This window comes from Xiphophorus hellerii, chromosome 17 (genome assembly GCF_003331165.1).
Source record: "Xiphophorus hellerii strain 12219 chromosome 17, Xiphophorus_hellerii-4.1, whole genome shotgun sequence".
NCBI classification, from domain to species: domain Eukaryota; kingdom Metazoa; phylum Chordata; class Actinopteri; order Cyprinodontiformes; family Poeciliidae; genus Xiphophorus; species Xiphophorus hellerii.
This window is the reverse complement of record NC_045688.1, coordinates 14,260,113-14,275,020: the sequence shown is the minus strand read 5'-3', so window position 1 is coordinate 14,275,020 and position 14,908 is coordinate 14,260,113. Positions and strand designations below refer to the sequence as shown.

Below are 14,908 nucleotides of genomic sequence, written 5' to 3'. Positions count from 1 at the left end.
GTTCTTCTACTGTTCAAACATTTGTTCTTTGTTATGAATAGGGACATATTGCCAGTATTTATTGAAAATGTACATTATTTTGTACAGTATAGATCTGGATATCTCATGTTGCATTTCTACACATGTAGCTGTTTAGACCCTGGCAGTATTGACAGTACAAACATGTCTGATTTAAGTATTTTAATATTCTGCATTACAATGAGAAAGGAAAACATAACATAGGGGCTCTGACTGCCCATTACCATTCATCCACCCATTATCTGGCCATAATGTGGTTCCATAAAAAGCACATGTGGTCCAAGATTTCCAAAGTCGATTCCCTCTCGAGTGCTTTACTTGTAGGAAAAAAATAAACACACTCAAAATCCATGTGGTTGTCGAGTAAATAAAATCCTACTGCAGTTGTAACTCTTTCTGTTCATCGTTTTATAGACGTAAAACATTAGTATAGGATAAAATCCTGTGCCATCCATTTCTTTTCTCGCTTGTGTTTTTTGTTTTTTTTTGTTTGTTTTTTTACTTTTTCTTTTTATAGTGAAGTGATATACGTGCTTGTGGAGGGTTCTGACAATAACAACGAAGATGTTTCATAGAGATAAAGTGATGCTTTTACAGCAGAGAGCATTGTGCGACTATTAGGTGCTGGTTGCATTATTGTAAGTTGTTTTGCTGTCTGTGGATCTCTTTCATTGCATAAAATGGATGGAATCACGAAGGAGGGCGGCTGAATTCAGAATTTTTTTCCCCCCCTGAAGGCAATAGTTACTTGTATCTAATTATTGGTGGGCATTTATTGTATCGTTTATCATTTATCGCGATAAATTTGTGTGTCCAAGTTTTAACCATCTAACATGCATGTAAAAATTTTAGCATTTGTGTATTAGAGAAAGTTTCATGGCATATTCGAGTTTCAGTTTAATCTATCTAAACTTTTCACTTGAATGGCAGCCAACCGTTTAAGCTTACATACATGTGTTTGACAGGAACCCCAACTAGCTAGAAAAATGAAACCATAAACCAGGAGAACCTGCAGACTACTCACAGAAAGGTCTAAATTTTGTTCCAAATCCTGACTAGTTCGGCTTAGTGGATTCCCAGAAATTTTCCACTGGCAAATACTTGGATAGAATATAATTTTCTATGAGCTTTAGTAAAAGAAAATGAGTGAATGTGTTCACTTTTTTTTTTTTTTTTCCTAATGCCAGCTGAGAAAAGAGTGCTTTAGTTGAAAGGAGACAAGTTGTTTACACAGATAGGTATGCATGAATCAATATAATAACTGCCTTTCTTGCAGATTATTCAGTATCTATTTCCATTTGTGGTTCAATGTGGAGAAAGAAATCATAATAAACTCGTGCTGTGCACTTCTTCAAAATTTTCTGCTTTTATATATTTGAATCTCCTGTCAGGCAGCTAATAAACCCTTCGCCGAACTTAATAAGCCATCTTCTACGGTTGTATCTTTTGGAGCTCATCTTTCTATCTTTAGATTTCATTCTTTTTGTCTTATTCCCCGATAAGATATATCAGACAATTGAACACACACGCACACACACGCCATGCAGAATAATTAACCGACATCTCTCCTAAGATATGTTTCTCATATACAAAGACATGAAAATGACAGATGTTTGACGTGAGGCAACTTGATTGATTATTTCCTGTGAGAATCTTGGTTTTCTTTCCTGTGTGCATCAAATGATTGACAGTAAGAAGAGCAACACACTGCCAGTCATGTAGTAAAATGGGTTTGTGATCTGGTTTAGATGCTCGGTCTTATTCCTCTGGCGTGTTCCAGCCTTCTCGCAGAGGTGAAACATCCAAAAACTGAAGTCAAAACCAAGATTAGTTATTCTAACCTAGAAAACATGTCATGGAATTTCATTCACAAGTTACATAATGCCTTCTACATAATGTAGTTGCATAACTCAAACTAGGATGATGGAGCTGATCGGCTTCCACAAGTTTGGGTTATTTCATCCAGTGGTAGATTAAAGTAGTAGAGGTTTGATCGAAGACGAGTTTTTAACAATTGATCAGCTGTATTCGTCACATCAGCACCCCGAGCGTCCCTATGCCATTTTCTTTTTTTTTTTCAGAACTACGTAGGCGTACAATCTGTGTAACAATGCAACTTTTGTTCCAAATCTAAAATACACATATCACCTTCTTGTTTTTGTTGTAGGAACTGATATTGGAGTCTTGCTCATGCTTATATCTCCAGCTGCTGCACAAACCATACATCGCCAGTGCATCACATTCTGAATCCAGGAAGCCGTGGTCTTATACAAGTCAGTGAATGTGGAGGTTTCATGACCTCAGTTGGTGAATAAGTGAAGGAGCGGATTGGGCAGATTTCGACCTTTCATTCCATTCTGATCTTTTGTTAAACACATGGGAACAGCAAAAAGTGGGTACCAATCCCTTGGAAGAGTAAAAAGACCCATAGAATCAGAAATACGTAACAGTTGATATGAGGTGCTTTTAGGGTGTTTTCACACCTGATAGTCCAGCACTTGGTTTGATTAGGGACCAAAATTGTAACATTTGTTACATTTTCAGCTGGTGCAGTTTCAAATGAACCAAACCTTTTGAAAAACCTATTCATCATCACCTGGTGCATCGTCGCCTGTTGTGACGATGCACCAACAACCATTGAAGGAAACAACACCAAAGCCTCTGAAGAAGAAATGAGCGCAGCTTCCTCCTTCATGAAATGTAAACAAAAATGGCGTGGCGGCAGATTTTAGCAGTTGTAGGATTTCTCCTTTGTCACTGGTAGAAGACCACAAGCCATTTTTCCAACTAGCAGTAGACTTGTGCGTTTTTCTGCGTTGAATTTGCCCAGAATGCGCCGCGTTATAGTTCACTTCCTGTTTTTGGAGTGGCCTCCAGTCTAAGTGGCATTTCCATTTGCATTCGAACCACATCAGAGTTTACTTCAACCGAACCAGGGTTTTTAGGTAGACCAGAGTTCACGCCTCCCCAAACAACCCAGACTTTTTAGGTAAAAGAGGTAGAGTTTGATTAAAGTGGATTAAACGGGGCTGGTGTGGATGCTCCCTTAAACACATTCATTCCTGCTTTCAGCCCAAACCCACCTTGAAGTGATTGTTGCTGAAAATGTCAATCCTAGCTTTCCCTTGCCAAAGCACACACTTTCAGTTTGTCACTTTACGCTTGGTAAGCTCCACATAATTGCAATTTGGCATTTATGTTTTCTTGATGACCATATAGTTTCAAACATTACTAAATTTATAGGCACTTTAATTCTTAAAAGAGTAAGAAAGTAACTGGGGAGAGCAATAAATATTCCTGCTTTGGTTTATAGGAATGTTTATCTTCCATCTGGTTATTTTTAGATGATAAATTTTGGCTAAAACTTGCGGGAGAATGCTGAGTCCCTTTTTCATGGACATCCAAGATTTACTAGCTACACTTGGAGCCCCAGTAGAGCCCTCCACCCTGCTGTGACTTCTTTCCTCAGTAATTGGGGGTCTTTGTAACATTTATTCAATTATTAGTTTATTAGGTTCTTCGGGGACTTTATGCAGAGACGAGCTGATCTCAGAGGCCCAAAGGCAGTTTTGTTTCTTGACAGCAGCAGTGTGTTCATCTGCCTAAACAATATTACCGCCACCTGTCTGAGGACAAAGTCACATTGGCGGGGTTTGGATGACGGGACTCCCTGACACCTCAACTGTTTTTCTTTTTTTTTTTTAAATCTTCGATTAAAAATTAAGGATCTCGCTGTTGGACACCCTGCAGGACACAGACTGCGTGTTCCAGGTTTTTCCCCTGATTAAGACCTTCAGATTTATTGGCTGAGGGAAATAATGGGAAACACAGTGAATGGAGAAGTTTTAGGCCATTACTCACAGCTTTTATTGGCATGAGCTCTGGCTGGCACACAGCCAGTGACCTGCACAAAGGACAAAGAAAGTAACGCCTCTCCTGGCTCCTGGCAAGGAAAAGCACAGGAACACGGCTCGGGTGTACGGCAGGAGAAAGTAAGAGGAGACGTGGAAGCACTGAAGGTGAATAAGGTGTAATTAGTAAATAATTTTTAGAAGAGCCATCTCGACTTTACAACGTCTAGCCAGGTTGTTCCTCAAGGACTCCGAGCAAATGTTCAGCTTTCTATGCAAGAAAATAGATTCAGAATTTAACCATTTTCAAATTAAAAACCTTGTACAAAGATAAAAAAAAAAAAAACTACCCAGACAAACATCTGAAGCATTACAGGTTCAGGTTTGTCTTAATTAAGTTCATTATTCAACGGTCATAGAGTTACAAGATGAAACCAATGATGTCATTTTGGTCAAAGACATCTTGACTGTGACTAAACCTCTGGCAAAACACATTCAGTGAGCTGATGGAGGCAGACACTGAACATCTGCACAGTGTTACTTTTACCATAAATTACCGCGACATCTCAGAAAAGGTGCATCATACTGATAAACATGGGGATGGTGGTGTCATGGTTGGGGCCACTTCACTTGAAAGACTTGCTGTATTTGATAGAGCTGTTAATTCTGAGACTTACACCAAAAAGTACACCTCTGAATTGAAATACTTTATTTGTTTTAAAGAACAAAGCAAAGACAAAATGAAGGTTTTGACTTCCGGGCTTAGATTCAATTGAGATGCCGTGGTGTGATCCACGACAAGTACTTCATAATAATAAAAACTCATTTGACGTAACTGAATTCAAACAATTCTGTAAACCAGCCCGCCATTTTAATAATCCGAAACACTTAATGCCTGTTTTGGCTGCAAAGGTTGATACAAATTGTTACGTTTGTGGAGAACGTTTAGTTCTCACAAAGGAAAATGTTCAGCTGGGACAGCTTCCTGTATTTACTCTTTGTCTTGTATTATAACATTTAGCTGTGGCAAAAAAAGGGAAATCAGATGAAAAAATCTGCAAGGGGCAAATATCTGTTCACAGTACTGCAGTGTTTTGTGTAAACAGTTTTAGACGTCATCAGCTGGCTAACAATTTGAAGTTACCATTCATGTGTTGTTGTCTTTTGCTTACTTTTAAAAACAGATTTCTGTCAGTTGTGAATCACTTGAGTATTCTGTTAAAACAATTTGTGCTTTGCTATGGATCATCACGATTAATTCCATCCATTAGTTCTTTTGGTAACATTTTATAAGACAAGATGGCACAAAATTTCTGACATGTTTCTATTTTGTCACTATTGAAAGAGGGCAACTTTGTGAAATCTTGCGATTAGTTACTAAGCAGAATCAAACCGTTTCCTTTCTCTCATCTCTCCCTCTTAATTAGAAATTTTTTATTTATTTTTTTCCACATGCATGAAGTCATATTTATAGCTCGTTGCTCTCCCAGTGAAGCCGGGCTGCTATAGGCTCAGCATGTGTAAATGTCAGACTCTCACTCCCACACAAGCCACAAGCAAACACGGAGTCTTTCCACACCAAATCCTCACAGAGATTACATCTCTGTTAATTACCTTCCTTTACAGTGGGCGGACGAATTGATGCGTCCGTCCACTGCGAGAACGTGCAAACTTTGCCATATACAAACAAATGGAGGTGGGGGGGAGGAGGCTAAGTCAAATACACACTCGGTCTGGGCCCACAGAGACCATTAGCGTCTAATTAGGTCTATCTATGGCAGCCAACCTTACTGACATTGCTATGTTAGTTGTTTTTTTTAACTTTCTTACAACAATGGCTTTAATTTGGCCTCTCCTTCATTAGGATAATATTTATGAAGTGACTAATACCTGTCCCACCTGAGTTCTTTGTCTCTGCAGCTCCTCCAGAGTTGCTGTGGATCTCTTGATATTCTCCTGGATTAATATTCTCCTTTAGCTGGAGACTCTCTAGTTTTTGGATGATAAACTGAACTTCTAGAGATATCTTTTTTTTTTTAAAACAATCTAACCCTGCTTTAAACTCATCTTTATTCTAAATAATGTTTGTTTTACTCGAGATTTCATAAAACTCTCTAAGGCACATGTGTCAAACTCGAGGCTCGGGGGCCAAACACGGCCCGCCGTAACTTTTCACGTGGCCCTCTACACGCCAGAGGGCCACATGAAAAGAATACAACGTAATAGTTGTGTGCATGAATATCATTTTGTCAATCCAATCAAAGCAGGTTTGGTCTGCATACTGCTGCCAAAACTCAGCAGTGTGAATAGATATTCAACTTTACTCAAAACGATTGATATTGATATTTGGAGTGTTTAATACGTAATTTCATCAATACTCTCTGCTACAACCGGCCCTTTAAGGACATTCATCCTGATGTTGCCCAACATGAAAATAAGTTTCACACACCTGCCTTCCCTGAAACACATTTGTTTTTGCATGGTTTCATTTCTGAAAATCAGAAAGAAAAGAGGGTTTAATAATACAAATCCTTGCCACATATTTCAGATCTGTTTAAAAAAAAACAACACAAAATTGTGTTGTAATATCCACAAACAGTTCTCTGTTCTTACAATCCATGTTTTTGGATCTGTGTTTTGATCCTACGTGTGTAACTTGTGATAGGTGTCATTTTAAAAGAGTCTCTCAGTCTGGGTTCATCAAAGCCACATTCCCCCACTTCCGGGTCTGCATCATCCCTGAATAAAGTCAAGAATATCACCTTTAGATAGGAAAACTTTTTCTTCTTTTTTTTTTGAACGTCCAAAACAATGCTACCATCACTTTGAGTCCCTATAGGCTCCAAATGCGCGATCTTCTTGCGTTATAGCTGGAGGAAATTATTTGGAGAAGTCGTGACGTAACCTGGAGCTAAGCAGAGGAGAGGTGTGTGTGGGGGGAAGAGGGGGGATCTTTTTCCTCTTTTCCTCTTAGGAATACACACACAAAATATCTGCTGGTAACTACTGGGATCCAAGCTTTTGCACAACCTGTTCTTAGGGAAAACAAAAGAAAAAAGTGGGGGGAAATTTAGCTTCTGATGCTCCGTTGGAGATGATGCAGGTGAGATGTTGACCTCGCCGTTGCTGTGCGTAAACGTGAAGAGTTGAATCTGACGGAAACGAGAGAGAGAGGGAGAGGTGAAGAGAAGAGACCGATCCAGAGAGAGAGAGAGAGAGAGAGAGCGGAAAAAAAGCGAGCGGGAGGAAGGAGAGAGGGAGGGGGGGCTGCGAGGCGACTTTGGCTGGCAGTGTGCGCCTCTACCTCTCCAGCAGCGGGAGAGATGTGCGTAACATGCAGCGGAGAGCGGTGATGATCGCCCGTGGAGCCGCCGTGCGCACTCGAAGAGGGAGCAGCCCGCTTTCCTGATCCGATGAGAGAGGCGAATTATCTAAATAAGATTTTTTTTTTAAAACTAAGGAATTGAAGATGCAAGCAGCTCAGCAACTGATTGGGGGTTAATCGCCCCTCTTGAAGCCGCTCTGACGCAAACCAGCGCGCATCATACTGTTTTCTTTTTAGTTTTTCTCTCGTTTTTTTTCTGGAATCCCATCTAAAACTGGACGATAAATATATATTTTTTTTATCTCCTGCACGATGAACGTTGACTTGCACGGACAGCTGAGAAGGAACCGGTGCGTGTCTGCGGGCTGATCCCCCCCTCCCCTCCACCACCACCTCCTAGCCCCCACCCTCCCGCTGTACTACCACCCCAGCCAACACTACCGCTGCACGGCTGTGTCGGTCCGTGACGAACCGTCCCCCCCGCCCCCTCTCCCACAGACGCCCAGGATGCAGCTGCTCCGAGTTGCGTGGGCACTGACCGGAGCGGCGATCTGCTGCTTTCTCATCCTCCTCATCCACTCACGCCTGCTCAAAGAAGGTAAACCGCTCACTAATTACGCTCTCGTCTGTCTCCTACATGCGCATTTGTTTTTTTCTTCTTCTTTTTTTTTAACTTAAAAAAAAAGTGTGCGACGTCCTCTCCAGTCAGATTTGCGCTTTTTATGCTTTGAAAACGATCAACTCATTGGGGATTCGGGGTTGTTTGATTTAAAAATAAATTAAAAAAAGCATGCCTCATCAACAAGTAATCCGCCACGTTTTTTAAGCGTTGAATAATTTGGGGATGAATTCATAACGAAGCCCAATAAACTTCACAACCGTTTTCAATAGATGGCACTAGAGTCTAGCTTTAGGGTAACATTGAGGTCAAGCGTTTTAATGTACCTATGTTCACCCTCTATTGTGTTTTCTCACCTCTTTCTACCACCCAAATATTTATTTCCGTCATTCACGTCCCCGTCCACTTGGGCCTGGCAGACATGGTCACAGCATGGTTGCGCAGTTCAGTCCCCTTTATTTATTTTCTTTTTTTTTTTTTTGGAGGGAATCGGATAATTAATGGAGTGTCATTTGCTGACATTCAACTGTGAATGGCATGTGGTTTAATGAGTCACAACTTGACTGATGTTTCCGCCTGGCAGATTATTCCCTGCAACCAGTCATTAATTCCACCTACAATGCGGCACAATAAATACAAATCACATCTGTCTGTGGGGAGATCTTCCTGCAAGAGGTTTGAGCTCACTTACTCCTTATGGAAGTCTGACGTTGCAAAGCTGAGGAATTACTGTACAGTGTAAAGCTTGCTAAAAAGAACCCCCCAAAAAATAACTCCACTTATTATTCCCTCGATGGAAGCACACCCAGAGGGCAAGCAATCTGTTACAGGGAACAGTCATGGGTTTCTTTTGTGGAATTTTTGAAAAGCTTGACTTGAGATGATGTGCCGTCCAGTCTACCGCCTCCAGTATAATGCAGATATTCAGGTCATATTCAGGCAAACGCTTTGGATTTTACATTTTTTAAAAAAGGGGTTAAGGCATAGAAAAATGGAGGCAAAACCAAACAGTTGTTGCCTTTGCAGATTTGTAAAAAAAAAAATGTCAGGATGCTTCCCTGAATTCTCATCACCAGATTTGGAAACATCTCTGTGTGTTTAGAACTGTATGTGCGTTTGTTTTTGTCTGGTCTGCTTCCATATAGGTTTTATAACAGTTTCGTTCAGGTACAAAGTAAAACTAACGTAAAACATGTGCTATTGTTCGACAACCAAGTCAGTGTATTCTATCTATGAAGCTACATCTCGGCTGTAGTCGGACCGTTCCCTCAAAGTAAGCCCATCTCATTCATCATCATATATCAGCATATTCATCATCAAATATTGCATCAGTGAAAGCCTGTGATGGCTAGAAGTGAAAAACTGGCTTTTCCAATGGCAAGAAAGATAGTGACAATGCTACAAAGGTTGAATCAGTTGACTTCAGAGCACGGTGTAGCGATGATAGTCTTTAAAAATAGCGGCCCACAACACTTGAGGTGAAACAACATGGTGACAATGTGCAATGTGTCCTTTGATGCCCTTGGGATCGCTTAGCCTTTTAAGTTTTAGATGTTTGGTTGGTATTACTTTATTTTAGAACAAATTGCACCTGAGTCTATTTAAATAAGCCAATGAAAACAAGTAGGGCTGGGCGATATGGTTGAAAAATATATCGCGATACAAGCGTTTATCAGTCTACCGATAATTGATTTGTTTTATAGATTGAAACATCTAAAATACAGCCAAACTGGTGATGTGACATTTCCTCTTTTATTCACAATTTCCTCTCAATCTGTTTTACTAAGTTTCTCCCTTCACTTCATTTTGATCTTTTTTATTTTTTGTAATAGGCCATGGTGATGATACTGCTACTGTGAAAGTTTCTCAATAGGTTGTTGCTAGCTTAGCAACTGTAAGTTTGTTGATGCCACCCACTTGACTTAGCTGGCTGTGAGACATTGAGTGGCTAAATCCATTCCTCTGCCTACAACCCCCAGAAAGCTGTGCGGCTCTGCATTGCAGTTCACTGAAATGATCGATATTCTATCGTACGCATTTTCTACTGATATTGATCACGTGTCTTTTGCAAATTATGTTGTAATTTGCAACATAACATACCGTAATTTCAGCTACATACCTGAAAAGCAGGTATGTAGCTCCTTAATCCATCATGCAGGGACTGAAATCTGACTTACAAAAGGACATTTATAATCTAGCATTTTTCAAAGAACACTTCAATCCACGTCTTAGATGCCTTCTTTCCGCATCTAATATATCTCAAAGGAGCAAGGAACCAAGAGTGTTGGTCAACCAGCTGCAGTTGGACATTTGAGCCACAATGTGAGGTAGTTCCAGCAACGTGAAAGCTGACTTGGGTAAGGTTTGCTCTGCTTTGCGGTTTGAAGATAGGACGTAGCGATGGCAGAGGCAAAATCAGATACAAGATAATTTTGGTGTTTTAGTCAGAGGTCAGGAAGACTGCTTTGTGACCATGGTGCAGTACAAAAAGTGCTGCCCATGGCTTTGTAAATGTGACGGGTACTCATTAGATTCAGACCATCAGCATTGCTGAGTTTGTTGACAGGCAATGCAATATTTTTGACCTTGAGTGCTGAGTTGTTTGTCTGTATCATGTTGTGCTTTTACACCAAGGGTTTTTTCCCCTTAAGCTTGCATTTCTTTGCTTTCTGACGAGACATCAAATAGCTTTCAACTTTGGGGGGGAAAAGCTGCTGGTCACTGTGCAGCACAACAAAAGAAAATCACGGAGTTTTAACTTCAATGTGGTTTTCAGGATGGCCCTTATTGAAATCCAGTGGAGAGAGATGGAGATGAGTCACATAAAGGAGGATTGAGAAAATGCACACTTTAGGCTGCAAGAATGAGCAAGGTCAAAGCTGGCTGTGAGGCCTAATAATGCGAACTGATAAAATGAATTCAAAAGACTGCATTAGTGACAGTCTTTTGGGGACGAGAATAATAAAAGACATGCACAAGAGGCCCAAAGAACAGACCCCTTTTAGTCTTTTCTCACACATCCCTTTTTGAAGAACATCCCGATTGTCCGACGCTAGTGTCTCCTTTGTGAATTGGAACAAAAGATGGAGAAAAGCAAATGTATTTTTAGTTTCCTCTTTGCTATGTCACAGATTGATCGCCCCTGCTGTGTTTCTCATGCATGTAGGTGAGCGTACAGATGCATGTGTGTGGGTGGTGTGTTATCAGATGGTAGCCCGTCGACAGCTGAGTTATTTTCAAACTAGCAAAGACAGGACTAGTGAGCTAAAGATACGTCGTAATGGGGTATTGGCTGTGGGAAAGAAAAAAAAAACAGGTGTTGAGTCTCATCAAATCAGCTCCTGCACATGGTGCAAATCTTGTTGAGAGACAATCATGAAATGCAGAGATAGTGGATGAGGATAAGAGGAACAGTATGGTCTTGAAATGTGAAGGGATTTTGCACCATAATTCTCTCAAACTGTCCATTTCAATAATTCAGTCAATGAAGCAAATCCCATTTTGCTCTTCATTGGTCGAGGTATTTGTCACATGGTAATGGAAAGCCTGACAAGCTCGGCGAATTGTTCCTCTTTGCTCACGAATTGAGGCCAATCTAAGTGAAATTTGAGTTGTTACTCACCGAAATAGACTCGTTGAGGCAGCGTGGGCGTTGCAATCGCAACTGAAAGGGGCACATGCCTTTCAAAGTCCTGTGGATATTCTGGTTCTTTTTTAGTAAAAGAAAAATGTGGTCGCTTTGGACTGTGTTTGACATAAATGTTCTCTTAATTGCAATTGTTCAGCATTGGATTAAACTTCAAGACTCCTGTAATCAGAGGCTTTAAAGTCAGTATTCTCGAATCCCTGCCCCCTACGTCCTCTGAGGTTTTTAGCTGTTTTTGTTTTAAATAATAAAAAAGTTATTAATGCGGTTCTGCCCACCTCATATACTGAAGCTGGTAGCATTCAAATTGTTCCGTTTTAACTAATAATTATGAAGTAAATTATCACTGCAAAATGTACTGACTAGACAAAAACCCATCAGCAGTTTTTGCTTTCTATACCTTTGTTCTTCGTCTCTCCATCAGACTCTTTGTCCACTTTCTGTAAACAATGCCTTATTAGTCATAAACAAGATACCCTTAAGTCAATGAAACCCTACCGAATATCACTAGTTGGTGACCCAAATAATAAACACAATAAAGGGACATATATAACCCTAAGCACCTTCTGGCTATCTATGTAAGATTTTATTTTTAAGTGTCGCAGTGGTATGGAGGGTTGAAGTCAAACCTCTACAACTCTTAGCTTCCAAGACAGGTAGTGACGGCACAAAGCTTGTCTTATGTAAGGCTAAGTCATCTGGCTTTGCTGCTTGAGGGTAGAATGTAGTGGTGAAAGACAGTCTGTCAGATCAACCGGCCATGAGACTCGGGGCAAAAACACACTGGGGCACAGCGGAGGATACTATTTGGTTGCCGATTTCTGTCATTTTCACACATTGGAGGGACAACAATGAAGGGCGGAAAGCTTCAACCAAGGAAGCAGCTACAAAGTGTTATTCATTTTCAAATTGTGTGGATAGATCATATGAGGGAAAAAAAACTTCTTTTTTTTTTAAACAAATTTTGCATGTTAGCTTCATTACAAATGAATGAACAAATAGAGAATCAACTTAGATCAAAACATTTTTGGAAAATAACATTGAGTTAGTGTCATCCCCCCTTGATGAGTGCAACTTTCTTTATTACGTCCCAATATTTCATGTTGCATACACTAACCTTTTTAATGGTTGTTTAGTACTTTGGATAAGAGGAAGACTGATACAGCTGGACTAGCTAAGTAATTTTGAATCGATTGCTCTGCTCTGTTAGAATGCTTCTTTGGAAAACAATCGGCTCTTTTTAACAGTTGCGTCAACAGTAATTTTACTCATTTCTGCCAAATCTATTAAAAATAATTTTGAAAACAGTTTAACTGCAAGTACCTTGAAATTAGGCCTGGGGGAAAAAAATTTCTATTTGCAGTGTTTGGCTTACCAGGCAGACCAAAGTTGTGTTCTACCAGTGGAGGTAATTAACTCCAGGTACAACCACAGGGTTAACCAAAATGAGCCGGGCTAAAATAGATTTTGTGCTTCCTCACACTACACCTGACTTCTGGCAGCTTAAATGTGTTTTCATTTAAATTTATCCCGGGAATCCTTTTTAAAAAAAAAAAAAAAAGAAGAAGAGAGAGACGCTAAGGGTTGGAATGACGTCCTTTGGCATGGTTGCACAGCTCAGAGCTGCCGCCTCAGGCAGATTTAGGTCAAGCGATGGTAAATGCTAGGTGTCATGTGCTGAACATTTGTGACCTGTGGAGAAAGCAAGCTAAAACGGAAAGCACCTCATGTTTCGACTCCCGAGCATAACCCCCATTGAACGGTACATTCCTTTGCTTCTAAAAAGCCAAATGCCAAACATTTCAGCGATGTAGTCGGAACATTCTGCCAGTTTCTTGACATGCTTTGATCATCTTGCTCCTTTTGAAACTGTTCCTAATCAGGTCCCCTTTCCCAAAGACTTCAGCTGAAAGCAGGGGTCCCATCCAGAAAATGAACTGCTCCCCTTTCCTTGCTTCCCGCAAATGGGAAACAACTTCATTGAAGACTCAACTGCTTGAACAACACCGTTGCCATGCTTTCCTGAGGGATTTACGACCAGACAGACTAGAGTTCTCAAATTGTAAAAGCAGATTCAAAATCTCCTAAGTTCTGATTGTGCTGACAGTTGTTGCTATTTTTTCTTGCGACGACACTCTGTTTTGCCTTCCTTTTCCTCTGCTGTAGAGATTTCGGTTCAGCTATTTAATTTTATCATGCCATCTGCGGTTGCCATGTCTTTGTTTTTTCTCTTTTTTTTCTCCTCTGAATATTAATTTAGTTTGTGCCACAGTTGCAGAATGCTGAACGCACTTCAGGCGGTGTCGTTAAAAGGCAGTCGCAATGTCACAATCTCCGTGTTTTACTCGGCAAAGTCCTCGGTGTATTCGGGGCCCCTTGCAGCACTGAAGCACGTAGGTAAGCATTTTTCCCACATGTAATCTGTTGTAACCTGCTTCAAATTGAGCACAATTTATCTGTAATGGCCTGTATCAGCTGCAATCTATATGGACGATGCACATTAATCAATACCTTAATGATTCATTAGTTAAAGGGTTTGTTAATTAAATCACTTTGATGAATCAATCACAGTTGGGGCAGAAACCTGTGGTGGTTTTTCAGCGTAATCTAAACCGGGCTAAACATCTCCCCCGCGCCCTTGTGTCCTCAATCAGGGGTCTTCTGTGTTGAAATCTTCAGTGTGTGTTCACGGATCTGTTTTTCACAGCTCCTATTGATTGTGGGACAGTAAAGAGTGTGCACTATTGCACCCAGTTTTCCTAAAGTTCTATCGATTCTGCTTTGGCAGTGCCGTGGGACAATAAAAAGAGAAAATGGCAGCAGTTGAAACGGGAGACTAATAAAAAGGCGGCCGTGTGTGGATGCTCTGCGGGTGCTGGCTTTTTTTTTTTTTTTTTACTGGAGAGATTCAGTGGCCTTCGGAAATAGGGATGTCAAAGAAGACATGGCCCTTACACACTTCATTCCCTCTCTTCCACCCATGAAGTACCGTGTTAAAGTCCCCAAGGCCCTGCAAATCCAAGCTTGAGGACAAAGATTTAAAACCGCTCTGTAAAACCTTGAACACGCAACGCCATGTCTTACATCCTCAGGGCACATTAACCTAACACAGATGCAAATGATAAAAAATGTAAAACCAGTGCAGTTTACTGCAACACCAATCAGTAAAACTTAGTTGGATTGCTCTGTTCCCGGAAAGACGGTGCAAACTGCAGAAGGGATTGGATGGTTTTTGTTACTGCAGCTGGATCTTTAATTAAAACCTCACCCTCCAGCCAGGGAATCTGTTCTGGTCACTGCACTCTGATGAAGCTGAGCTGTATGAATTAGTCATGTGGGTGCAGGCACATATATATACTGAATGAAGGGAAAAGACTGGAGGACAAAAAGAGGGAGGAGAGCTGGTTGTTTGAGAGGTTAGAGTCTAGTGGTCATTTGTCTATCGGCTT

At 40.6% G+C, this 14,908-nt stretch overlaps 1 protein-coding gene across 2 annotated transcripts in view; it reads left to right on the top strand.

Moving 5' to 3' along the window:
• The window catches only part of tafa5a (TAFA chemokine like family member 5a), a 175,397-nt gene that overhangs the window by 40,495 nt on the left and 119,994 nt on the right, over positions 1-14,908 (top strand). Inside the window, exon 1 of one of the 2 annotated variants that reach the window (XM_032589697.1) lies at positions 7,114-7,792. The exons of the other annotated variant lie outside the window; for it this stretch is intronic. Within the exon in view, the coding sequence (XP_032445588.1) occupies positions 7,702-7,792 (91 nt within the window). The 5' untranslated portion in view covers positions 7,114-7,701. Of the gene's footprint in view, positions 1-7,113; positions 7,793-14,908 lie in introns of those variants that run through there. 2 annotated transcript variants of the gene reach the window in all.